This window comes from Thermobia domestica, chromosome 8, assembly GCF_964235325.1.
Source record: "Thermobia domestica chromosome 8, izTheDome1.hap1.1, whole genome shotgun sequence".
NCBI lineage: Eukaryota > Metazoa > Arthropoda > Insecta > Zygentoma > Lepismatidae > Thermobia > Thermobia domestica.
Genome location: NC_137461.1, coordinates 137,357,960 through 137,384,138, shown reverse-complemented (window position 1 = coordinate 137,384,138; position 26,179 = coordinate 137,357,960). Strand labels below are relative to the sequence as shown.

At 34.8% G+C, this 26,179-nt stretch overlaps 1 protein-coding gene across 1 annotated transcript in view; it reads right to left on the bottom strand.

The window, feature by feature from the left end:
- Window positions 1-25,642, bottom strand: part of TM9SF2 (transmembrane 9 superfamily protein member 2) — a 72,053-nt gene extending 46,411 nt beyond the window's left edge. The window contains exons 1-5 of the mRNA XM_081769042.1: window positions 25,153-25,642; window positions 18,012-18,079; window positions 13,134-13,227; window positions 11,734-11,869; window positions 6,368-6,489 (exon numbers count right to left, since the gene is read on the bottom strand). Coding sequence (XP_081625168.1) covers window positions 6,368-6,489; window positions 11,734-11,869; window positions 13,134-13,227; window positions 18,012-18,079; window positions 25,153-25,281 — 549 coding nt within the window. The 5' untranslated portion in view covers window positions 25,282-25,642. The remainder of the gene's footprint in view (window positions 1-6,367; window positions 6,490-11,733; window positions 11,870-13,133; window positions 13,228-18,011; window positions 18,080-25,152) is intronic.
- Window positions 25,643-26,179: the final 537 nt, after the last annotated feature.

Sequence of the window (26,179 nt, the reverse complement as noted above, 5' to 3'; positions counted from 1 at the left end):
TCACGTAACCATCGCTTATTCAAATTTAACTTTGGTTTCCTTAAATGAATACATAAATATTCAAATACGGGTTTGTCTACTTCCTTTCCGGCCTCCAATAAAATTTTTCACTCTTCTACCTTGTGTCGAGTTTCTTTTAGATGTTTGACAGATTTCACACTGAGCTTTTGAAACTCTAATATGCTCCTTGTCACGACTTCGAGATTTCTTTTAGTTTTGCCTATGTAACTTCCATGGCAACTGCATTTTATTTCATGAATACGGGATTTTTATTGGGTAATGCTATTTGCTAATGTCTGGCGGCTTTCAAAGCTGTACAAAAACCATATGGTGTATAGATCTTATTCAATGGAGTTGTCAATCTCGGAAAAGTAGGTAATCCTATCAATTTTATGCCATTTGTGTCGGTTTCAGGTCTATCGAAACGAGAATCTCTTTTAACCTGGTTATATCAATTAACTAATAATGAGACTGCATACCTGTTCATACTACCTAGCTTCAATAAATAATCAATTTCTATCTTTACGTCTGTTTCCAGAGAGGTATGTCGGACGGCATGGAAAAAAAATCTTCCAAATATTTGCTTTGGTACTTGCAAAATGAGCTGATTTATAATGTATATACTGTGTGCCGGCTGTAGGCTTGTGATGGACCTAGCAATGAATATCTTCTTATACTGAGATCCAAATAAGTCAATCTACCTTGAGTTTCATTCTCATTGTATATCTCAAATTACAATGGATACTATTCAATTTATTAAGTTAAAAAAGAAATCAAGCTGCGAATTATCTTCGTACAAAACACTAAGTCGTCTACATATCTATAATTAGCGTACCGTACCCAGAATCTGTTCTTTCAGTATACTACTTTCAATCGAATGAAGTACCAAATTAGCCAACGAAGGTGATTCTGGGTTCCCCACCTTGAAAATATATTTTAAGCAACCTTCAAGATGCCTAAGTATTTCATTCAAGGTTTTTATTGCACAAGACTGTTGTAACTGATTCAAAAACTAATTGCAAAGAAATGGACGGTTCTACATCGACTACGTCTATTGACACCACTTTAATGTTATTGGCATTAACTAAATCGCATATTTCTTGTTTTTCTTCACGCAATGTGTAAGTGAAATATTTAAATCTTTGAAATAGTTGACAAATTATTTAATTAAATTGTACGTAGGATGACGTTGTCCCAAGATAATAGGTCTAACAGAGACATCTGCTTTATTTATCTTTGTCAGGCCATAAGTTATAGGCAATCCATGATTTTTAGAATTTTACTAGTGGAATCGTCTAAAAATGTGATTTAGCAATGGTTCTATTGGTATTGGCCACAACTTTATGCAAAAGGTTGGATTCTAGTCTAAAGATAGAAGATTCAAGAATTTTATTGGAGGCCAAAAACGAAATACACACACTCGTATCTGGAAATTTATTTATTCATTTTAGGAAATCAAAACTAAATTTAGACAAGGGATGGTTAAGTGATAAATAGGAAGCAGTAAATACAAACTTCGCACAAAAAATACCAACAACGAGCTGGTAACCTTCCACTAAACAAAAAGAGCGTGGAAATCGACTTCGTCATATTGCAACTTGCCATTTGACATATGATCGTTGAATTTGACAAAATGTGTTCCAGCACCACTCTTCCCATGGTAAGGCGTTTCGCTTTATTCCCTAATGTTTTTACTTTACTTCTTCCTGTTTCTATCCTCCGTGACCAAGGCTCCACAGCAGAGTCGGAAGCTCGGAAGTACAAGTAATATTCAGGAATTATAGAAATATGTACCTAGAATGACAGAATTCCTGAGCGTGACTTAAAAATGTTTCTTGATATTTATAAGCTAACCTGTAAACCACATTTTACGGCTATTCAAATTAAATTACAATTTTGACCAAAACAGAAACGAAACTGAAGAGTTACATGATTTCAGGGCTCATAGTGGTCTGGTCTCTTGTAAACAGTTGAAAAATGACCAAAACCACACGAAAAAGTAACCAAAATCTCATCATGACCCTTTTTTCCTTTGTCAATTTCTCCATCACCTTTCCCTTTGTTTGTTGTTTTGTTTCATCTGTTCTTCTTTACTTCTTCTTTTTGAGCTTCCTCCTTTCTTAGGTTTTCTAAGTATGCTTTGTAGTTAAGGTAAGCAGACTTAGCAGATGTAAGAAGTTTCTGAGTAAGTGGAACCAGTTCTGGCCTCCGAATTTCTTCATCCCAGACATTATATTTAACTTAGCATTGAGAGTTCTCAAAGCCATGAAATATTCAAATTCATCATATACTCTTAAGAAGAACATACAAGAAGCATAACGCAAGACGAACATGATGAACCACACACACATACACACAACGTTGAGCGGAGCGTTAACTATTACGAGAGAAAACTAAAAGACTATTATGATAGAAGAAAATAGACACGGAAGAGTTCTCAACCCCACCTTGAGAGCTTAAGCATCCACCAACCATCTACTGTGCTTTAGAAAGAATAAAAGCTGAAGTGAGAATAAAGCTGACTGGTTCACATGTGGAAGCAAGCACTGAAGCTTTCAGAAGAGTAATGAGTAACAAGTTGCTGCCTTTTTCCATTTTTTATAACATTTTTCTTAGAAAACTGCCAATGCAAAACAAATCACACGAAAAAGTCACTTTGGCTCCCAAAAAGTAACTTTTAGTGGCAAATTTGAAAAAAAGTAACTTTTAGTGACCAACATGAAAAAAGTAACTTTTAGTTTAAAAAAGTGACTCGATGAGCCCTGTGATTTACTTAAGATCTTATTATTTGAAGAAAAATTTAAGTGCAATATTCATTTTCTCAATCTTCCTATAGTGTATCAGGAGTATCCTTGGATTTTCCCTAAATCAAAAATCATCCCTGATTGATTCTTTGTCATTCTCAGTAAAAGTCAATTTGAAAATTCTCAGGAAGAAATTTAACCATAAGCCATTAAGACCAGTGGAAGAAGAAGCAACTCCGTAGATGTTACATGTTCGACAATATCCAGACTTTACTGAAGACTAACTTCACGCTTCTCTTTGACAGAACCACTGAACATGTTGCCTCATGAAAACATAGCCCTTATTTGTTTTTCTAAGCACTGTTCCAAGTTTTTAATGGTAGTCATCATATCAGTAACTATAAATACAAAAGAGTTCTGTATGCAAGTCCTAAATCTTCTCAGGCTAATGGCGTTAAGTGCACCTTGGTGCCATTAAGTACGCCTTGGAAACTGCACCTGCGTCGTTTGCATCCAAGGAAAGCACTGCTTTATCTTTGTAAATTCTCGCACAAGAAACACCACATTCAATCCACGATGATCGGGAAATTTGGATTAAAAATCACAGTAAAAAGAACAAAAAAGAGCATTGAAGGCAGTTTAAGGAGAGAGAGAGACCAAAATGAGGAAAAATATGCTGGAAAATTATCTCTATTCCCAACTGGAAGCAATATTTGACACCTCGGGTATTAAAGAGAAATACTGTATTATGTTTCATACTATAATTAATTAGTAATAAACATCCCCCTGCAGTACTGATACGGCAATACTAATTCCATCATTAATACATAAACCACTACAAAACGTACCATTAAATTAACAATGATCAGAAACATGGATACATTATATTTAAAAGCAGAACTGCAAATGACATTTTCTAAAACACTTTCAGCTATTACTTGTATCTAATTGTAACTCTAGTAATGTCTTATCAATATGTTCTATAGAAGTCTAATTTACAAACACACATACAAAGTGGGCGAGAATTATTCTCCTTTTTCATAGTCATACTTCAATTGGAACATTCACTTTTACAACACAAAATCTCGGGTTGAATTCTGTCATATCCAGCCCTTTGGGGATCTTATGGTACAATTTGTACCATACGGCTGTTTCATGGTACATTGCGTTATAACTCTCCTATTTGAGCTTTTGCGTCCGTTTTTTTTTTTTTTTTTTTTCTTCTTCAAGTCCATAGGCATTGTAGAAGACCTTAAGTATGGTTTCACATTTTCCTGCGTCGAGACATAGGAGGTGATGATGTCATAATTTTAAAATATATATTTTCTTTTATTAAGCCTATGTTCATTATTTTTTGGCGGGCGTATTTTTGCACGTAGAAGATTAAAATTTTGCACAAACATTCAGTCCACCGAGTCGTATTTAGCAAATTTTTTTCAGATTTCTGCGTTAAAACAGGGGGGATCCAGAGGGGCAAAAAGTTGAAAAAAGGGATATTTTGACCAAAAAAATCTCTTTCTTCGGGATTTTCCCGCCTTAGATACATGATGGAGACACGTGAGTCGTACCGTCTGAAAGGCAGTTCTATTCTGAAGAGAATGATGGGGGGAAAATGATCCTAGGGTAATTAGGGATGTGTCAGGGATTTTTTTATCAAAATATCCTTGTGTATACGGGAATATGAGACATTGTCGGCATATATATTTTTTGGCGGGCTTACTTTTGCACTTAGAAGATTGAAATTGTGCATAAACATTCAGCCCACCTAGTAGTATTTATCAGATTTTTTTCAGATCTCTGCGTTAAAACAGGGGGGGGGGGGTCCAGAGGGGCAAAAAGTTGAAAAAAGGGATATTTTGACCAAAAAAATCTCTTTCTTTGGGATTTTCCCGCCTTAGATACATGATGAAGACACGTGAGTCGTACCGTCTGAAAGGCAGTTCTATTCTGAAGAGGATGATGGGGGGAAAATGACCCTAGGGTAATTAGGGATGTCTCAGGGAATTTTTATCAAAATATACTTCTGTACAGGGGAATATGGGGCATTTTCGGTAATATTTTTTGCGGGCTTATTTTTGCACCTAGAAGATTGAAATTGTGCACAAACATTCAGTCCATCGAGTAGTATTTAACAGATTTTTTTTCAGATTTCTGCGTTAAAACAGGGAGGTCCAGAGGGGCAAAAAGTTGAAAAAAGGCACATTTTGACCAAAAAATCCCTTTCTTCGAGATTTTACCGCCTTAGATACATGATGGAGACATGAGGATGGTACCGCCTGAAAGGCAGTTCTATTTTGAAGAGAATGATTGGCGGATTATAGTCCTAGGGTAAATAGAGATGTCTCAGGAATTTTTTTTACCTGAGATCATGGTCTTTTGCGGTAATTTGGGGCATTGTGGGGATTCTTGATAAAATTTCTTCCGCCCTTACTATTCAAGATAGAAACTTGAAATTTGGCACACACATTCAGTCTACCAAGTACTATTTATCAGATTTTTTTGAGATCTCTAAGTCCACACAGGGCCGTTCCAGAGGGGCCCAAAGTGTGAAAAAAAATCCCCCGAAATTTTCCCTTTGACATCACATTTCCCTCTCCTGGTATATGGTATGGACATGCAAGTGCTACCATTTGAAAGCCTGCTCCATTCTGAAGAGAATAAGGTATGAACCATGATCCTAGGATAAATAGTGACGATGCAGTAGCTGCTTGACTGAAAGTCTAAAAAATACCCCAAAAACCCAGGTTACCAAGAGCGTTAAGTTTGGAGATAAACCTTGTCAGTCAGTTTCTTGTGACTGTTTTCTTTTCCTCAATCTTCTTAGCATTCCAGAAATTATTTTAGAATTGGTCAACTTTCCTTCAGTCAATAGGACATACTGAAAATCGTTAACTTAATGCGTTCAATAATTAATTACATAATTTACACGTGAACTTGAATCATAAGAGTGAAAAGTTCTACTTACATTGAATGTTGGTTGGCGTAAACATATAGCTTACCATAGGATCCGAACCATATTAACTCTCACAGAAAAGGAAACTCGGGTGTTCCGCACAGGATGCATACAGACCATATGTTAACCCTTGGAGTTAAGAAAACTCTTATACTAAGTGTGGTTCACGGGAATAGTGTTCTTGAAATGAAATGAATGTTCTAGACTTAAATCCCACGATTATGCCTTTTAGGGTAAAAAAGATTAATGATTAGTGAATTATAAAATAACTGGTGGTATAATAATGGAAAAAGAAATGGGATAACACCAAGTAAACTCATGGACACAATGCTGTCCTCCCACAAACTCAGCCTGGGATAGAACGAATGGAACCTTCGCACCACACATGAGCGCTATACCACTGAGCCACTGTGCCCCATTAATGTGCTTAACGACCAATATCAGAGATGTTCAATATACAGGGAAACCTTGAAACTGACATTTTATAATCCTCCTTTTTCACTAGAATAAAAATAGGTCAATACACAACCAACAAACAACATTAACAGCAATAAAAATGAGGGTAACCCACATTACATACATCAAACACGGGTCAAGTTCAAACTGGATATTAAATAATGAAGGCATTTATAAAGAATAACTTAAATACATGTAAAAGAAACGAACTTACATTGATGACACAAGCATGCTGTGGATCTTTACTAGCTGTGACGTAGCATCCCATTGGAAATCCAGTACTACAAAACTGCCTGTTATCTTCCAGCAGGTAACACCACGTTACTGGCATATTATCTAGAGAAAGGAAATATGAGAGTCCATATAACTGCAAATACCATGAAAGTTTGCGCAAAGGAATCTCAAAGAACAAATACATGAAAATCCACACAATAGAAACATATTCTTTACACCATAATTACTGAATATACAAATACGGTGAAAATACAAATATTTGACACCAAAATTACCACATATTCAGTAATAACTTCATTTTTGACTTAACTAAACATGAATTTTGCAGGTCAATAGGGGTATGCAAGTTCTACAGAGAAACTGAATAACAAATATTGTTTTCCTAATCCTAATTACGTAAATGCTTGTAAGTACGAAATGTACATTTATATGTTGAAGTAAATTAGCCGAAAGCAATTCACTTTTGGACAACTGTTTTCACACAAGCATTGTGTTTAATCAAATCCAAAGCATTTTAGTAAAACGTTAACAAAGAAAGCAATAACACAAATATGGAATATGTAAAATGAAATGAACTTTCAGGGAAATCTCATTGGGTCTGAATCCGTCTGCATCCACTGCAATGCGTTATCTTATCTGCTATTTGTTATTAGTGTACAGGAGAGCTTCCTTGTCTAGCTTTTCAGATCTTTTCTTTTTCATTATATTTCCTTTCTGCCAATTAGTTTTCTCGATTTTTCATTTCAGTGTACAGGATTTATTTTAATTTAACGTCCCACAATTATGTTTCGAGGCTAAGAGAGATAGACTTCAAGATATTGTCAAATATTCGTATAGCACGATAAAATATTCTTGTAGCATGATTAACTTCGGTTCGCAATACGCGATTAAGAAATGTATACATTAAAAGGATTAAAACTTATACCTGGGTGATGTAAATTTGATGGTCTATCCAGAATAAGTTCACAAAAACGTGAATGTATTTTGACAGCATGCATGGAAATACGTGGTAAATTTACTTGTAGTAGTTAAGTTTATCCAATACAAAGAGTGTTCAGAAATGTATATACTTGTATTACCATTAGTGTTATTGATAATTTAATATTACAATAAAATTAAAACTTATTTATTAACAAATAAAAGATATGAAGAAAGCTTGAGTAACAATAATGATTATAATCATTGTATTAAGCTATCTCTGGCAAGTCATTTCCTACAAATTATGAAGCTTCAATAAACCAAACTAGTACTCAGCTGAACACTTCATCTTGCCTTAGGAGTTATCTAAGTTCAAAGCGTACATCAATTACTGTTTTCTCTCTTTCCTCTTGTCCTTCCATCATATTTGCTATCATAGACCCCTGTCAAATGTATATCTGTAGGCTTCTTGAAATGCAAGCCTACCCCTCACCCCTCTTTGTTTGACCTTGAAGAACTATAATTTCGGTGTTAGCACTCTTGAAAATGAATGCGTTTAAGTGCTGCGCGCGAAAAACAAAATAGCCGCAATCACAAACACTTGGAAGTAAATTTTGTAGAAACCTGCCGATTGAAAAGGGGTTAATAGTGCCAATTCCGGATAGTTTCGATATATTTTTGCAGATCACATCTCTCAGACCTCAAAACCACCCTTAACTCTAAAGTGTGTAATATATATGTTTATTATAAACTTATTTATTATTTATATATTAGTCTTATTGTTATGACAATTGGCTTAAGTTAGGACCTACTTTAACCTAACTTGGTACAGGGGTATGGGAAACCAAATTAAAGGCTGAGTCTGTTGATGAGAAAGATCGCCTAAAATATGGCCAACGAAATCAGCCCATGAATTGTCAAGATGTGACCACCCAAATTTACAATTATTTAATATAACACGTTTTGTGGACATAATAACTGGCGTAAATTGGGATCGATTGAGACCAAACTTTATATAAGGGTTAAGAGGAGACAATAAATGTTAAGTTCGTAAATGAATCAAGGCGGCTCAAGGGTGGTCACTTTCTTTTTCTGTCCGAATTGCTATTTATTCCGTTCGGCAAGCACGTTCTTCTGAATTGTCAATGAGCTGTACCAAATGGGTAATATTCAAAAATATTACAGTTGAGTTGGTAAATGAACGGAATCGGCAATTCAAATTTACAATTTTCTTCTACGTTATTAGGATATATCACTTTCTTATAAACCCAATAATTGGCGCGACTTGGGACTGATTAGGGCCAAACTGGCTCGTACGAGCTCCTTACTTTCTTCCACCAAATCTGAAACCTGAAGGTGGTGCGTTATTGAGATACAGAATAAGGTCCTGATTCCACTCGAAACATTGAAGAGGGCTTTTAGCAGAGCCGGATCCAGTGCAGTGGAGGAAGATTCTCATCTTGACATTGTTTCTGAGTGAACAACAAACTCACAGCTACTATGTCTATTAGTGCTGTTTCGGGGACAAAGATGCCAAATGAACGTTTCCAAGTTTGCCCTTACATCTTCAGTCGCAGACAGTGCAATTCCCAATTTAGCCAGTGTTTGTAGCAAATTATCACTTGTAGAAGGTTTTCCACCACTTTAGTTTACCATCGCCTGATCCTAAAAGTGGGTGCAATCCAGGAAGTGCAGAGGCTTTTTAGAGGTCCAAGTGCTCTTACCTGATCAAATCTTTTCATTCTATGTCCACGGAAGAACAGCCCAAAGTCTTGCAGAAAACGGGGATATCGCCTTAGTGCTAAAATCAGAACATTAATATCGGGAGAGAGCACATGAGTAGGTCTAACTCCTTTCTGTGCTAAACATGCATCATGTAATATGATCCTTCTTGTCTACTTGAAAGACTAGTTATGTGATGAAGCTACTTTGTCCCTCCAACTGATTACGAATCTTCTATTATTGGTCACGCTAAATTGAAGAATCTGATTGGGAAGAAACACACTAAGTTCATCCTTTGTCTTATCGTGGGCCAATAATTCACTGTGTTACATTTGTTTGGGGTGTAGAGAAGTGCCATGCCAGCGCCATTCATACTATTGCAGCTTTCCTGTAGCTCTTCATTATCTTCTAAAACTGCAGATGTAGTGGAAACTTGATTATCATAATTTTCTCCAGTAGATTTTGATTGCATTGATTCAAGAGCATCCATAAGTTTGTGCTTAGCTAAGACATTGATGCATACTCCCATCAACGGCAAACAACGACTTCGGTAGTGCTCAAAGCTAGTAGTTGCTTAACTGATATCTCAAATCTATGTAAGATCTACTTCTGGATGGTATCAATAATCTTGAAAGAAGAAAGAATCTGTCTTTAAGGTTATGGGTAATTGTAAATTATTTTGCTGCCGTTATATACGTTTTAATAGAATTCTTTGAATAACGACCCAGAACTTAATGTTGTTCTTGTGAACTCGTTGTTCTAAGAAGATATTATGAAGATCTTGACCAACCTCCACCACACTACTCAAAAACTTGGACTATACACTGATATCGGTTGTCTTTCGATTATTTTTATATGTTACCCCCTTTCCACATTCTTCCCTTACCCCATGCCGATAATGTGATAAGAAACATATAGTAGATAGGACATAGTCCACTCAAGTACTGAAAATCATCAAATTTAGAACAGCGGTCTAGGAGCTGGCCACCAAACAACGTTACATTCATTTTTGTTTGCATAGTTAAGCCTCCTACTGCCTTAAAACAGAAATTTTCGAAAACGCTGGAACATGTGTCCTTTATTTTTAATGAAGAGTATAAATACCGAACTTTATCTTCCTAACATGACAAATTCGTGAGATACTGTGTTTTTAACAATTTTTGAACCCCCTATATTTCTCTTAGGATACTCTTTTCGGGAAACTTAATACAATAAAAACCTAAATTAGGCCATGGTCCACTCATGTACCGAAAATCATCAAAATCGGTCCAGTAGTTTAGGAGTTAGCCGTCAAACATTTTACATTTCGTAGATTATGTTTGGTAGGTTGGATCTGGCAGAATATACACATAACGCTTGTGAACAGTATTTACTATCAGAGACTTCTTTCTTTCATTCCTCTCATTTTAATTTTTGTTACAAAAACAGCAGGATACCTTCCTCTCCTTGAAACATTAGCAGGCTTCCTCGTTTAGCTTCAGGGTAGATGGTCAGGTCACAAATGCAAGTCTGAAAGAGCCACTTACCCTTCAAAAGGACACGCCAATTCTGCTTACCAGCGTAAACAGAAAAGTTTACCAAACAGAGCAAGTGTTTCAGTTTTGGTGGTGCACTACACCAGTTTTCGTGGTGCAGTGCATCTATATATTAAAATACTAGGTTTATATGTTTGTGGTCAAGAAAAGTATATGTTTGTAGCCAATCCTTTCGACATTGAGTTCTTGGGAACCATAGGCTCTAGAAAGATACCGTTTTCACTGATCGATTGCAAATTTTGTGTAAATTGTTCAGTTTTAATTGAGTATTAAAAATGGCCGTTATTTCTTTATTACATTTTTTAGGGGTACACTGGAAGTGCTGAATTTTTTTAAAAAATAAAGCTTCATACTACGAGTTACACATTCCAACAATCATACTACGAGTTACACATTCCAACACCACATATTTGTATACTGCGGTTGTATATTCCTCAGGCGCTTGTTTCATGGCCAAATGATGATAAAAAAACAAAGGATAACCATTTCTTCATTCTAAGATCAATCTTTATTGTTTGGAATGTTTGTTTTGCCCAATGAACACCATATATCACTGACATTATAATTAACTGTATGTGTAAAGTATTTGCTTATTACATACTGCATGCGCACGAAGAAAGAAAACACTGATCATACATGAATTAGAAACTCCAACCGGAAGTAGGCTCATATCTTGCAAACGGTGCGAATGTTGAAAAAATATAATTTTAAAAAAATCTCCCTTTTATGGTACCCCTTGACGATTTTTCATCAACACGTCTTTTACTTGTGTCTGTAAAGGGATATGTACAGATGTTGAGAGGAATGACAAGGAAGTTCACGCTCATATTTGAATGATGTGCTGAGTAAAGAGCGCAGGTTCAGTTAGTTTAGTATTATTTAAAAAAAAAAAAAAAAGACAGAACACTGAATATATTAGTAACACTTGTATAACAGTTTCGACAATGTAACATCGCCTTCATCAGACACGTATAAAGAACGTACAAATAACACTCTTATGCAAGTGTTATTAATATACTCAGTACTTTCGTCAGTTTGTTCTATTAATACACGTCGAATATTTCCAAAGCTATAATACACAATATACAACTATTTTTGATCTTTAATATAATCTAGTATGTAAAGATGCACGGTTAATGTTTAACAAAACGAATTGTCTGCTTTTACATACCTACAATCCAATGATGCTGATAATTGAAGGTCATTCCCTTTTTCAGCAACACAAGCTTTTTCTCAGAGTCTACATTGCCACCTTCATACGTCTTGGTACACACTTGAGTGCATGACTCATCTTTTAAGAAGTGGATCTGTTTAGGTGTACAAAAATATATATGTTTATACCTAAGGAGCTAAAACATATCGTTACCACTAAAAGGATTAAGGCTCACCATATTTTACAGACAAAGATTAAAGTTTTTACTGCCTAACATAAAATACAAAAATATACTCCTGTCTTCTAAGAGTGAATATACATTAAATGTCTGCTACCCATGAAAATGTGGGCTTTATGAATGTTCATTAATTATATTAAAATGTGTCCTTTTCGCAAACTAACAAGTTATTCTTATATAAATTTGTAATTCATATACACAGGGATTCATTCAATTCTAGTGCCATCAATGGAGGGCCTTCGACCAAATGTTATCTTGATGCGAGAGGGTAGCTTAAATGGTGTAGCTCAACCACAGTAATGTGGAAGAAACTGAGAGGAACAAAAGTAAGCAGCCATTACCAACAAAATACGTATAGGATTTTCATATATGAATAGTTAAGATCGATGGAATTTAGTTTTAACTGATTTGATGGAGTAAACGCGACTCCCGCTATGAATTTCGTATTAAGGCTCAGTTCCCTAGTGCTCCCCGAGATTCATTCCCTGCATATACATATAAAAAGAATAGTACATATTAAAATGAGAATTGGCGTTCAAATACATTTAGAAATAAGGCACTATACACATGAATTACGTTTTGTAACAAGAGAATCAGTCCAACGTTACGGGACATTCATTGTTTTAACATTTTCAAAAATACTTTCCTAAGGTTAGTTAGAAAACGGGTTAGAAGACTGGCTGTGTTAGCATAGGTATTTTATATGGCTGTATTAGCTACCAAAATATAGCCATTTTTCTCAGAGCTTGTAATTTCCACAGATTTTATTCTGTGGACTGATGTACTTTTAACGAAACCTGATTCATATATAAATACTCATTCTCTAACATTCTCCTTCCATCCTGTAATTGACTGACAACATTTAAATATTAATTTGCACTTTAATCAGGTTTTCACAGTTTCATACTCTACAAAATGGTTTAAAAAATAAAATTTTAGTGAGCAATATTCTAGCCAATAAATTACTATTTACTATGAGTAAGAACTTCGTTCTATGGAGGTGTGCCCAAAATCAAACCTTATGTATGAGACCGAAATATGTACGTAAGACTATAAATCCACAACTTCCGAACACATATCTCAACAACACACATTACGTACTAATACATATACCAAAGGATTCTTAATACTACAATATTGCACCATAATCCATGTAATATAAATTGGTGATGTAACTGACCTTATAAGGCGATGGTCTAATTCTTTCTCCAAACACAACTTGGCCCAAATTTTCAACAGGTGAATTCCCTTCATCTGCTTGGCAGAAATCAAAACTAAAGTGAAGAAAGATGACCTTTGTTTACAAGTGAGAATACCAAAGCTGAGCATATGTCAAGTCTATGATTTGTATGTTTTGAAACATACCAGGTGATCCGCTCTTATGTCCCTATTTTCATTTTACTGCTATTTTTATCACAAACGATAAATAATTGTAAAGTTATATTATGCTCTATTCTATGTCATTACGTGCATTATGTAATTGTCACGTTGTTGCTGTTTGTTGCAGGTCTAACCAGTAATTAAGTGAAGATGGGGCAAAGACTGAACATTGTTGACCGTGCTCGGATTGCAGCGAGGATGGAAGTATGGCAGTTGCCTGTAATGGTGCAAAGATGGTGGGGGCGGGAGGAGAGACACGCGACTCTGGACGTGAAAACAATAAAGAGACTGCACGCGAATTTGCTGCGTACGGGTTCAGTTACTCACCAAAAGGGTGCTGGGTAACCCAAGGGAGTTGTCACTCAAGAGGCTAAAGCCAACGCTGCTGCGGCGTTTGCGCAAAGTCCCACGAAGTCCCTGAGACCATATCATAGGGAATCTGGTTTATCGTATGGTTCGGTCCAATGGCTAATGAAGGAGATCGACTGGAGACCATGAAAACCACATTTTGTCCAGCAATTGTCACCGGAAGACTGTGATGTTAGGATGGAATTTGCTAAATCCATGGATGGGTTCATGGTTACAATGAATGGAAGAACCGGTGTTCCATGTTGATGGGTTCATAAATTGCCTTAAGTGGCATTACTGGGCCCCTAATAACAACAGTCCTGGAGCTACAATTGCAACATTACAGACACGTCCTTCGCTGACTGTGTGATGTGTTATTCGTGATGACACTCCTATCGGTCCTTACATTCTTTGGTCCTTCGGAAAGAAATGTGCACATGCTACAAACGTTTGTTTATTCTATTGTTTCAACCTGGGACTGAGTGGAGAATTTGTACTTTATGCGTGATGAGGCACCTCTCCATTTTGCGTTGATTTCGCGAGAATGGCTTGACAATGCTTTTCCAGGCCGCGTTATTGGACGTCGCGGAAATGTTGAGTGGCCACCGAAAAGTTCAGACTTGACCCATTGGATTTTTTTTCCTCTGGGGGTATTTGAAAGATAAAGTGTGTCAAAAAAACAGCGTGACTTGGACACTTTGGAAGCAGTCATTAAGGAAGAGTGTGCGCGGGTACCAAACGACATGTTGCAACGGTCTGTGAGGAACGTTGAGCCCCGACTGCAACTGTGTGCTACTAATGCTAATGCCTACGTTGAATGAAATGGCAAGGACGATAGTACATAATAAAATTGACTGCAATTATATAACATTGTTAATGACAGAATAATAGTGAAATGAAAATAGGAACATAATTGTGGATCACCCTGTATTTATATATTCAATAATAACGTTATTTTAATTTTCCAAATGAATTAGCCTAATACCCTGAGTTTTATACAATGTAAAATTTAATGATATTGATTTGCAACACCAAATGAAATAGTAGAAAATATATTTTACGAAACATTTTTCTTTCTTATAGTAGGCGTTAATGATTGTGAGAAGGACTATCATTTGTGTACGGTAAGAGTTTGATATGAATCCAAATAGTAAATGAGCTTTAGTCAATTTACTTTACTACTGGATCGTAGAGAAGTCACAAAGTTGAAGATTTAACTAACAATTTAGTGTTGTAATTACATAAAAAATATGGACGCTGGCCTGACACTAACTCGGATCATTCCGATTTCTCACTTGATGAGTGTTTGCTCTAATCAGTTAAACTATTAGCAATACGAATAGATTTTCTGTACTTGGCATTTCATTTACCTAAGCTCTACACAATAGTCACGTCGTGACTGATCTGTGAAGACTGAAAGAATAAAGTGCAAAATAAAGAAAAGCTGTTTAACAATAGAACACACCAGTGCAGTATGCGGAAAATCACAATGAGTGTCTCCGCAAGAAGTAGCGTCCATATATTTCTGTGCAATTCCATCGTTGGCTGTACCTTTACCATTTAAAGAGCAATTAAAGTTATGCAAAAATGTATTCAATACTTATACTCGAATTCACTTATTTCTTTTTAAATGTAACATCATCTAGCATTTTACCGACAAACATGTTTTAAAAAATGCCTTATGTCTAAAATAATTTAAAGTTTCTATTTACCGCTTATACACATATAGGGTGACCTGGGGCAATTATAGCAACAGCCTATACTTTCTAACAGGGTGGATTGATTTAAATCAGTCTGATTTAAATCACTTGATAAATCCTTGATTTAAATCAAATTCCGAAATAATTTAAAGTGAAAATAAGGAAAGGTCCGTTTCTGTTCTGTTATTTCGATTATGGAAGATGATAATCATAGTACAATGAGACTCAAAGGTACAATATGTACAGCATAGTATGAAAACAAGTGTCATGCAGAGGATGATTAGGGAAAATCCCTTTTTGAACGGGTAACAGGGCAATCCTGTTTTCTTCTCTTCGTAACATAGGGTTTATATTGTAAATCGTTAACTATTCCAACGGGGTTTATATATTTGTTCCCAGATAATAGGGCGTATTTAGAAGTGTCCTAATATATATATATATATATATATATATATATATATATATATATATATATATATATATATATATATATTTCTTAACAGAAAATCCCTTTTTTCGTGATTTTCCAGCCCCAGATAACCTACACGATGGAGACATTTGAATGTTACTGTTTGAAACTCTGTTTTATTCTGAAGAGAATAATGTACAAATCATGATTCTAGGATAAATACGGATGTCTGAGGAAATCTTTATATTGCATCCTCGTCATCTGGGGTATTGTGGGGATGTTCTTAGCTCATTGTTAAATATTTTTCCCGCCCTTACTATTCAAGATAGAAGCTTGAAATTTTGTACACACATTTAGTACACCCTTAGTATTTCCCAGTTGATTTTGAGATCTGTGCGTTAACACAGGGGAGTCCAGAGGGGATCAAAATTAAAAAAAAATAAATAAAATCAGAAAAAATCCCGATTTTTCTCAAAATTTTCTGCTTTAGGGACATGATAGGGAAAATGTGAATGTTACCGTTTTAAAGGCTGTTCTATTCTGAAGATAATGAGGTATGAAGCATGATCCTAGGATAAAGTCTATAATTTACCACAAAAAAAGCCATAATTTAAAAATGTAAAGAAACATTGTTTGGGATTAATATAGGTTAACGATTGGGGATTAATTCAAAATTCAATACTCTCACTTAAATGACATAAGTGGCATTTAATACTAATTCGTAATGCTTTTTCTTCAGTTCGCGACTTGTATTATACGAGGAGAAAAATTTGATTTAAATCAAAAAAATCGATTTAAACAAAAAAAAAAAAAAAATCATCAAAAATGATTTTTTTAAAAAATCATGATTTTTTCCACCCTGCTTTCTACGCATTTCAGCTTTATAGCTCAATTCAGTATATATGTTATTTAGCAAAACATTTACACAAGGGAAAGTAATTGTCCATTTAAAAGAAGTTTTAGAAGCTGTTATACGCAATAAAAGGAATTGCTTCCATCCGCCGCGTAAGGATTTTATAACACTTTGCCTGGCATTAATTTTTAAGCTAGCCACTTGTTTTTAAAGAAAAAAAAAATGTTTTTAATAATGTAGGCAATTTTATCATGTTCTACAGCACTATAAAAATATCACATTAATTATTATAATAAATGATATGATTTACTACGGGTGCTATAATTGCCCCATTTTGTTATGCTGAAACTATAAAATTCGAAGAAAATATATCAAAATAATCCTTATTGATATTTTGTTTAAAGTTTGCTGAATATGGATGACTTTGTAAACATCTGTGAAATAGATACCTACATCACACCTGAAGAATTTATTTTATGATGTTGAGGTAGTGAAGTGGAAATTGTATCCCACTTACCCTAAATGGAAACAGAACATTTATAGAAAACAGCGAAATGCCAAGGAAAATGTACAAATTGGTTTCCAGGTATAAACTTTTCCCAATAGATCCGGACTCAGATTTCGACTGGGAAGTTGCTAGTTACATTGTACCTTTAGCAAATCTCTTATTGTAGCTAACAATATAGGCAATATACATTTTCTAAACTATGAAAGGACTGTAAATGTTTTAAATAAATTGAGGCCTACGAGTTTTAAAGCTTATTTGTGAATTTTTACTTAAATTGTTCTTGTTTGATTCCGTAGAATATAACAGTCGCTTCTACTGTTTAGTATTTTTATTCATAATTTTTCTTATAAATAGATAGAAAAAAATTGACAATACTATTTGAAATGCCTGAAACAGGTCTATGTCATGACTGCTCAAAAGTCAGTAAATCCAATGGAAGCCAAAAAAAATTGCCATAATTCCCCCAGGGTTCCGGGTATAATGGCAGTTGGAAGTTTAAAAAGCAATTCTTCCAATTTTCCTTACAGGGGTTTGAGAATTTCTTCTTAATTCATGCAAATAATATACAAGTAACATATAATTATTATGGTATTTGTCAAAATTAAAACAAAACATACTAATTTGGAATATAAGCAGTTAAAGTTAAGGTTTACATTTACGTATCATAACTGACCAACGTCATCTTACAATTTTCTGAGTGATTTCCTCATTCACAATGTCAAATTGAATTCGGAACACTAATTTTCACTAATATGTTGGAAAATATGAATGTCGCACATTGCCAGATGATTTCATAAGTTAAAGCATATCAATAAACTTACGAAGAAAATTTCATATAAATTATCCTTCATGATACTTACAAACTATATTCGTATGGGATCACCGATTCTTCAGTATTCAAGCGATTTACAAACAGAGGCACTTCAGACTGTAAAGAGAAATAATAATAAGGTATACAATTCCGAAGCAAACACATTACAACAGTGTTATGAAATGGCCTAAGTTTAGAAGGATTTCAATCTTTTATTTTTCAATTGTTTCATATATATATATATATATATATATATATAGAGAGAGAGAGAGAGAGAGAGAGAGAGAGAGAGAGAGAGAGAGAGAGAGAGAGAGAGAAAGAGAGAGAGAATTTCAGATAAAACTTTCATTGCACATAAATCACGAACATCTAAAGATAAAACGAATGAGAAGGTATGTCATTTGATATATCACTAAAAAGATAATTAAAAAAAGAAAATCTGTAAGATTTCCTTTCTTTTCTGTGGGGCACCGTTTACAAAATGGCCAAAATTTAAGTGTCAGTTATTGCGAAGTCAGATAAAATATCCAGTATTTATAAATCGCAAACGGCTGAAGGTAAAATGAAGAAACAGAAAATGAGATAGGGAAGTGCCATGGCACTGGACGTCACTCGAAAACTTTAAATGGGAAAGTATGTCATTAAAATTAATTTAAAAAAAAAAAAGCATTGCTAAGATTTTTTTTCCGTGACGCACTATTTACGAAATTACTACCATTTATGAGGGGGTAGCAAAAAAGTTTCGAGACTAGTTCTGTACACGCAAACAGATGGCAGCGCCAAGGACACGCAGCACCGATCTTCATAGGACAGTGTGCCAAGAGACATCAGGAGAGCTATTCTGACTACGTGCGTTACAACGTCTGCGATTGCATTATGAACAGCAAGTTGGAACAACGACTGAACGTGACATTCTGTATGAAACGGGCTAATCCGCCACAGAGACACTTGACATAATTCTGCAAGGGTACGGAGATGCTGCAATGAGTCGTTCGAGGTGTTTTGAGTTGCACGCGCGCTTAAAGAGCGGAAGAACATCACTGGAAGACGACGAGATATCAGGACGACCTTCAATGAGCACAACACCCGAAAATGTCGACACCACTCGGCAAATCGGAGAACAATCTATGACATTGCTGCCATTGTTGATGTTATACGGAAAGTGAAGGCAATCCTCTAGTGTGATTTGAACATGTGCCGTATTGCTGTAAAGTTAGTCCCAGGCTGCTGACTCAGGAGCAGAAGAGTAAAGGTGAAAATCCTAACATATTAAGTAACTGAACTACAAGAAAATAGCTAATCAAAGGAAACCGAATTACACTTAAACCCAATTAAATCTGTAAATGTCTTCAAACAGCATCCCAACTTTGTGTACTACTGGATGCTTCTGCTTTCCCTGGTTCCTGCACTCACGGTCAGAAAGATTCCCCTTGTGTACGCATAAAGAAACATAATCGCTTATCCGGGTTGGCTAGTTTAAACTAAAATAAAAAAAAAAAAAAAAAATTAGGAGCAAAGATATCACAAATCGGGTGAGTTAATGAAATTTCTTCGTATAACCAATCATTGAGAAGAATGTTTCCCAATTTGTGGTTACATATACTCGGGGGAGGGCAGATACTGAAAAGGGTCTGCAGGATATTTTATTTTCATTAAACTTTGTTGTCATGTTGCTTACACCTGGGATATTTGTAATGTATACATTAGCTTAGTTTCAACCAATAGAGATGAATAAAATACCAAAAGATAAAGGGCGAAATAACAAGATTACCAATCTAAGCTGAAAGTTAAATTAATATTAGGTCTAACTGGTATGATTGCATTTTTCTTCGAATATCTCCATTTACAAGAATACTGTATTGTCATAAATAACACGTTTAGTATTATGAAGTTGGAATTTACCATTTTATTTTAATGATATGTAAAATATATATTTCTAAAAATCATTTTTGATTTCACGGAGGGCCATGAAAAGCTATAAGAAGTTCTCGACATCAAAAAATTTGGGAAACTCTGATCTCGATTTTCTGCGTATTTAAATATATATATGATTGAAAGACAGAGTAAACTTAAATAATTCGTATCTTTATTTACTTCTTCAACTAATAACAAATTGAATTAAGTCGTCGTATTTCTCATTCACTGAACAAACTTAGACTAAATTAGATCTTCTGTACTCTGCAGTCTCTATAAATTGTTCTTTTTTTTTTAAAAATAATGTGTATAACTCTGTGCAGCGATTTCACTTGTGTAGCTTTTTTTTCTCCTTCTCAAGTAACTCTCACAATATTTACAAGTATGCAACATCGCTACAACGTACTTTTATCACTTATCCACGTGAATAAGTCTTAATAATTTACATATCAGAGATTCACATAATAAAGCAGAATAATTCTGACTGGAAACTGGAGAAGTTCTATTAATAAACAATTGTTGCACATAAATTATATTACAAATTCTCACTGGGTGATCATGTGGCTCGGATTCTACGTTACGCCACACGTTTTCGTCTCACGTAACTTCGGTGCTGAAAGGAACACTAAATTCAAATCCAACGAACCAAGTATATTACAAAAATCTTTACTGCTTATTGATCAAGACGATATTGGGGTCATTCCACGTCAGTTCAACCGAGGCTTTTAACCCACTATCTCAGATTTGGATGAAATTTAATTGAGTTATAAAACTTTTTATGCTGATTACAAATGTATAAATTTTATTGCAATGGCATTAGTAGTTCAGAAGTTATTGCATTTCAAAAATGAGAAGAAAAGCAATTGTTAAGAGTCGCCACACGGTATTTCCCCGTTTTGGAAGAACACTAAAACAATCATATTTCGACTCCTATTAATGCCAGAAACATGATTCTTTCTTTATTCAGATTGTCTTTAAGTTGTTTACCATTAAAAATATGAAAACCTTCCTTAGAGCTGATAGAAATTTTATAAAGTCATTTGAAAGGTAACATTTTTTAGGAAAAAAAAAAAAAACTAGAACGACATTTTGTAAACTTCAAATCTTTATTTCTCAAAATCCCCACCATGAATTTCAATGAATTTGTTTTTGTTTGAAACCTTGTTACATCTACTTTCACATAAACAAAACTTGTGATGGACCATACAACCACTGAGGAGATATCCCACTCAGTGTTGGCAACTGACTGCGAAATGAACATTTTCCAATAACTTCAATACAATTTAACATATCCACCCAAAATTGGTATAAGTACTCTTCGGTATCCTAGAAACACGTCTGTGAGCATTACCACTCCTTCCAAGCAACCCACTGTCAGGGTTGCCTGTCACAGCGTTAAATGTATCTGTGCCACATTTTGCAGTAACCTTATTACATTTATTTTCACTATACAAAAATTGTGATGGGCCATCCAAGTACTGAGGAAATATCCGAGTCAGTGTTGCCAACTGATTGAGAAAAAACTTTCAATAACTTCCATACGAATTAGCATACTCTTCGGTATCCTGGAAATACGCCTGTAAGCATTGTGTGGCGACTGTTAAAAATGGATTTTCTTCTCATTTTTGAAATACAATAACTTCTGAACCACTGATGCTATTGCAATAAAATGTATACATTTGTAATCAGCATAAAAAGGTTTATAACACTACCAAATTTCATCCAAATCTGAGAGAGTGGGTTAAATTTCCCCAAACTTTTGGTTGAATTGAAGTGGAATGACCCATTGGCGATGCTAAAACCAAAATATTTATATGTTGAGGTTCAGGCTAAATAGATAAAATTATGACCTGTTCAATTTTCCTTCTAAATACTAAGTTACATCGCTGAGTTGCGTTAACTGTGTAAGAAATCTGTTCCTCTAATTAAAAACAAAATGAACTAACAAATTCATATAAAAACACTTAAAATATTCACGATTATGATTCCTTAATTTTTTTTTTAAAAAAAAAGAAGAAATCCATTAGCGGGGAAAATAAAAACGTATAATAAGCCGGAGAAACGTAAAACTTATGGGAAAAACGTAAGATTTGGCAGCCCTATTAACACTGTAGGTCCCGTTCTTCATAACCTCGCTAAGTTCATATTTCATGAATATAAGTATTATTTTCTTGTGTGGCAACCTAGTACAGGAAAGAAATATTTCCGTTTACGTCTTGTAATTTTAGATGTCTCAGAGACATGTATTTGATAGGGAGCTCCGCCCCTTTGAAAGTTTATTTATATAATGCAGTAGTGCAATGTTGTTTATACTGATTGGAAATATGAGAAAGTAAGGATTCATTGTTGCCGTTAATTCTGAACAGTGTGTAGTTTGCACCACTCAAAAGTTGGAAGGTAGTAATTTTGCGCAATAATACAATACAGATGAATATGTCTGGTGAAAATCAAAGAAAGCACGAAAATAATATTTGTGATTTACAGTTAAGAGTAAACGACGGAAATAAAAGAGTAATACTAGGTGCGGTATATAAAATAACAGCATGTAATTAGTATACAACGTTGAAAATAGGTTTATGAGGGTCTAATTCTGGGCCACCATCTGCGGAAGATAGTCGAAGTGTTTAGTCTTACTATACACAAAAACAGGTTTGCAATAACTCCGACGATGCAAATGTTACCTTAAAAAAATAAATTATTACACAGATTCGTCCCTGTACCAGCCATCTCACTGCTCTATAATCCTCTAATAAAATAACTAATTGAACTAATACGACAGGAACCATACCGCCCTACAAGTTAAAATAATAATAATAATAATAATATCCGCTTTTGTAAAAGTAGTTTCTGCGTTAAAAACTCTCATTCTAACCACTTTACAGGCCTACTTCGTACTTCTCTATAAATAATTTTCGTGGCCCATCGTAAAGTATCTGAGCCCCAGAAGCGAAGATGACCACCTTGTTCCGAGTTAAAGATCATGTTGGTGTAAGAGCAAACGGTATCCACAAAGTCACTATCACTTAAAGTACTTTTGTTACTGGTAGCCTTAAATATGTACTGTATGCAACTCTTTATTACAACGGCCTACGTAAGAGCTGCTATCACATATAGTGTGTTGTCTATGCAGGTTTACTAATACACAATTACCAAGGCTAAATATAAGAAACATATGCCTTACTTACGTAGCCTAGTGTAACCAACAGAAGTACAATTATTTCAAGACTACTCTAATTCTAAATACTTTTGTGCAACTTAAGTAAATCTAAGCCAAGGTACATAAAGTCACTTAGCTATGAAATAACAATCCTCGTGGTTATACTTTAAAAACAGGCCTAATGTTTATGCTTACTTGTGGGCAAGGTTCTAGATTACTGGTTCCCCTTCCCAGAATGCGGGTCGCTAATATAAATGACCCAGAAGAGCCGAAAAACCATATTATTAGATGACCAGAAGAAAATAATACACTTTTTTTCGTATCTTTCGGGTCACCTATACCACTGACCCGCATGTCCCTAACTCCTCCTCCCAATTTTGTATAAAACTATATAGCACGAAAACCTTCGACTATTTCAAAAAACCTAAAGTATTATTATTTTACAAAAACGTAAAGGATATAGTATACGTAAAGCCGCGTCAGTTCCCGAACGAGCTGGACGCTCATACTTTTAGGGATTATTCATTGAGTATCTACGAACTTACCAAGGGGGTAACAAAGCGACTTTGATTTACTTATCGACTGATACGAAAATAAAAAAGAACGTACCTGTACTTTATATCTGCATGTGTAGTGCCCTTGTACTTTATCTATGACTGTGTGTGTGTGTCTGTGGGGGGGGGGGGGGAATTAACGCATATCGCATGGACATATCGTATTGTGCACATGGATACTTCTTACTATCGCACTACGTAGAAAATTTATGGTATTTCATGTAGAAGTGGTAATAGAACACAGAAGAAACGCAGATCACGGCGTTCTCATGTATACTATTACCAAGGTAAATACTTCTTTAAAGCATAGAGAGGGCAAGCCCCCCCCCCCCAAACCCTCGACAACTATAAACATTTCGGGTTAAATTCCAAAGTTGGGCGTCCGTTTCCAGCAAAATTTTTAAAATTTACAGGAAAGATATGGATAATTTGATTGTTTGTGTGCTTGATAATGTATCAGAGTCTCGAAAAATCTGTTTATTTGTTATATATAAGGGGTTATAAACATGGGACTATACGGCGAGCGGAGGGAACTACTTGGCGCAAGGTAACCGAACAGTTGCATTGTGGGAAAGAAACGAGCATTTATGTTATCAACATGGCGAATGTACAAGGGCAATGAACTAACAGTTTTAACATTTGTGAAGCAATAGGTTAATAACGAGCAAAATCTTTTAAAAGTTTGTGAAGAGCACGGATTAATGAACCTAATAACAAATTGCAAAAAGTGTGGAAAGGAGATAACAGCGAAAAAACGTGGCGAAAGCGGACGCCCAACTTCGGAATAAATGCCAACATTTCTACACACGTATGGCACAAAACCCTCTAACCCAAAAACTAACATATTTTTATTTGAAAAACGTAATGACTTGTCAAAACGGTTAATATAATTTATAATAAATAGTGTTCACAGTAACTAAAGAAACATCATCGCAAGCATAAGGAAAAAGGAGCATGTATCAGGTAAGCAAATACTTCTATTTATGAAAAATACAGGGGAGCAGTAAGCTAGAACCTTCCCTTACTTGTGACTTAACGACCACTTCCATAATGTTTTTAAGTATGTTTATATTTGTGTTCCATGCAAGAAGACCTTAAAAAAAAATATATATATATATATATATATATATATATATATATATATATATATATATATATATTCTTTTGAAGTATTACACTTCACTAAAGTGGTTCCATTTCCAATCAGCACCCTTATCTCTACTAAAGTGTTAACACATTTCTACCGTTGATGAAGCTGTTTAATAATTGATAATCCACCATTATTATCAGGTGCATTCATGACCAACGGATGATATGTGTATATTATATTGCATATTTTCGCGTTAACTTATTATGAATTTTGTTTAAAATAAAAAATAAAAAAAAATGATCAGGTGATTACACCCAATGCCGGTTACTGCTCTTTTGTAAAATCGACTTGTTCCTAAACATGTAAGTACCTGCAAATTTTCCTGTCGTAATATATCAATACAATTTGCATCGATAAAATCACAGGAATACTGACTACATATATAAATTAAGATCTAGTTGTAAATATTAGTTACCTTGCAAGTAGGATAGTCAGGTTCCTTGCAATAATTTACCGGGGCTAGTCCAGGTAAATAAAAAGTATGACTCGTGTGCCAAATTAGCACGTTAGTTATCAATAAGAGCCACATACTTATATTACACATTTTATAATCACATTCAGCGTAAAGTCTTGACTACTACCATCAACTCCTTGAAACAAACACTTTTTTCCTATGTTTTTCACAGATCCTAAACATCATATCATACTGTTAACATAGAATACGTAGACACGTCACAAAGTGAATGATGGGTAAGAAAAGTGAAGATGGCGAGCGTAATGAAATTTATAGAACTGAACTGAACTCGGAATCAGTTAGCAAAATGAATCTTAACACGACGCACTTCTGTAAGGATTTATTACGTCATTTGCACATACGCACACGTCCTAAACAGTGACATAAGAGAATCCACGGTGAAAGTGTTTTAATCTGCACCGCCCACTGCAATATTCGTACGCTCATGCTACTTGTCATAGTTTCATCAGTGTGATTCACATTTCGTATTTTTATTTGGAATTTTAGAAAATAAATAAGGAATTATTATGATTTACAATTATAAATATTTCTGTATCGTAAGTCAATTTAAAATAACGTATATAGAATTTTGATTACAAAACTAATTAAATTGTTTTCCTCAAATCTATAAACAACATTTACTGCAATCGAACGCAGTGGCGAGTTCAGAAGATTTGGTCAGAAAGGAGATTTAAATATACGGTAATGAAAAACAGTAACGATACTAAAGAGTGGGCCCCCCTACTGGCATCAACTGCCCTCATACATATTGTAATGGAGGTAATTATTTTTGGTCTACAAAAAAACTGGCTGCTCCTTCACTTGCTCCTAAGAAATTAAAGCTTGCGAAAATGCAGGTAACCAAAGCTTGAATATAAACAGATTTATAGCGTTGAGAAGGAATTTGCGTTCCCCAGGGCACCTCATCACTCATCAGGACACGTTGTCTTTGATTTTTAGTTTGTGCCTATTACACAAGTATCATTCA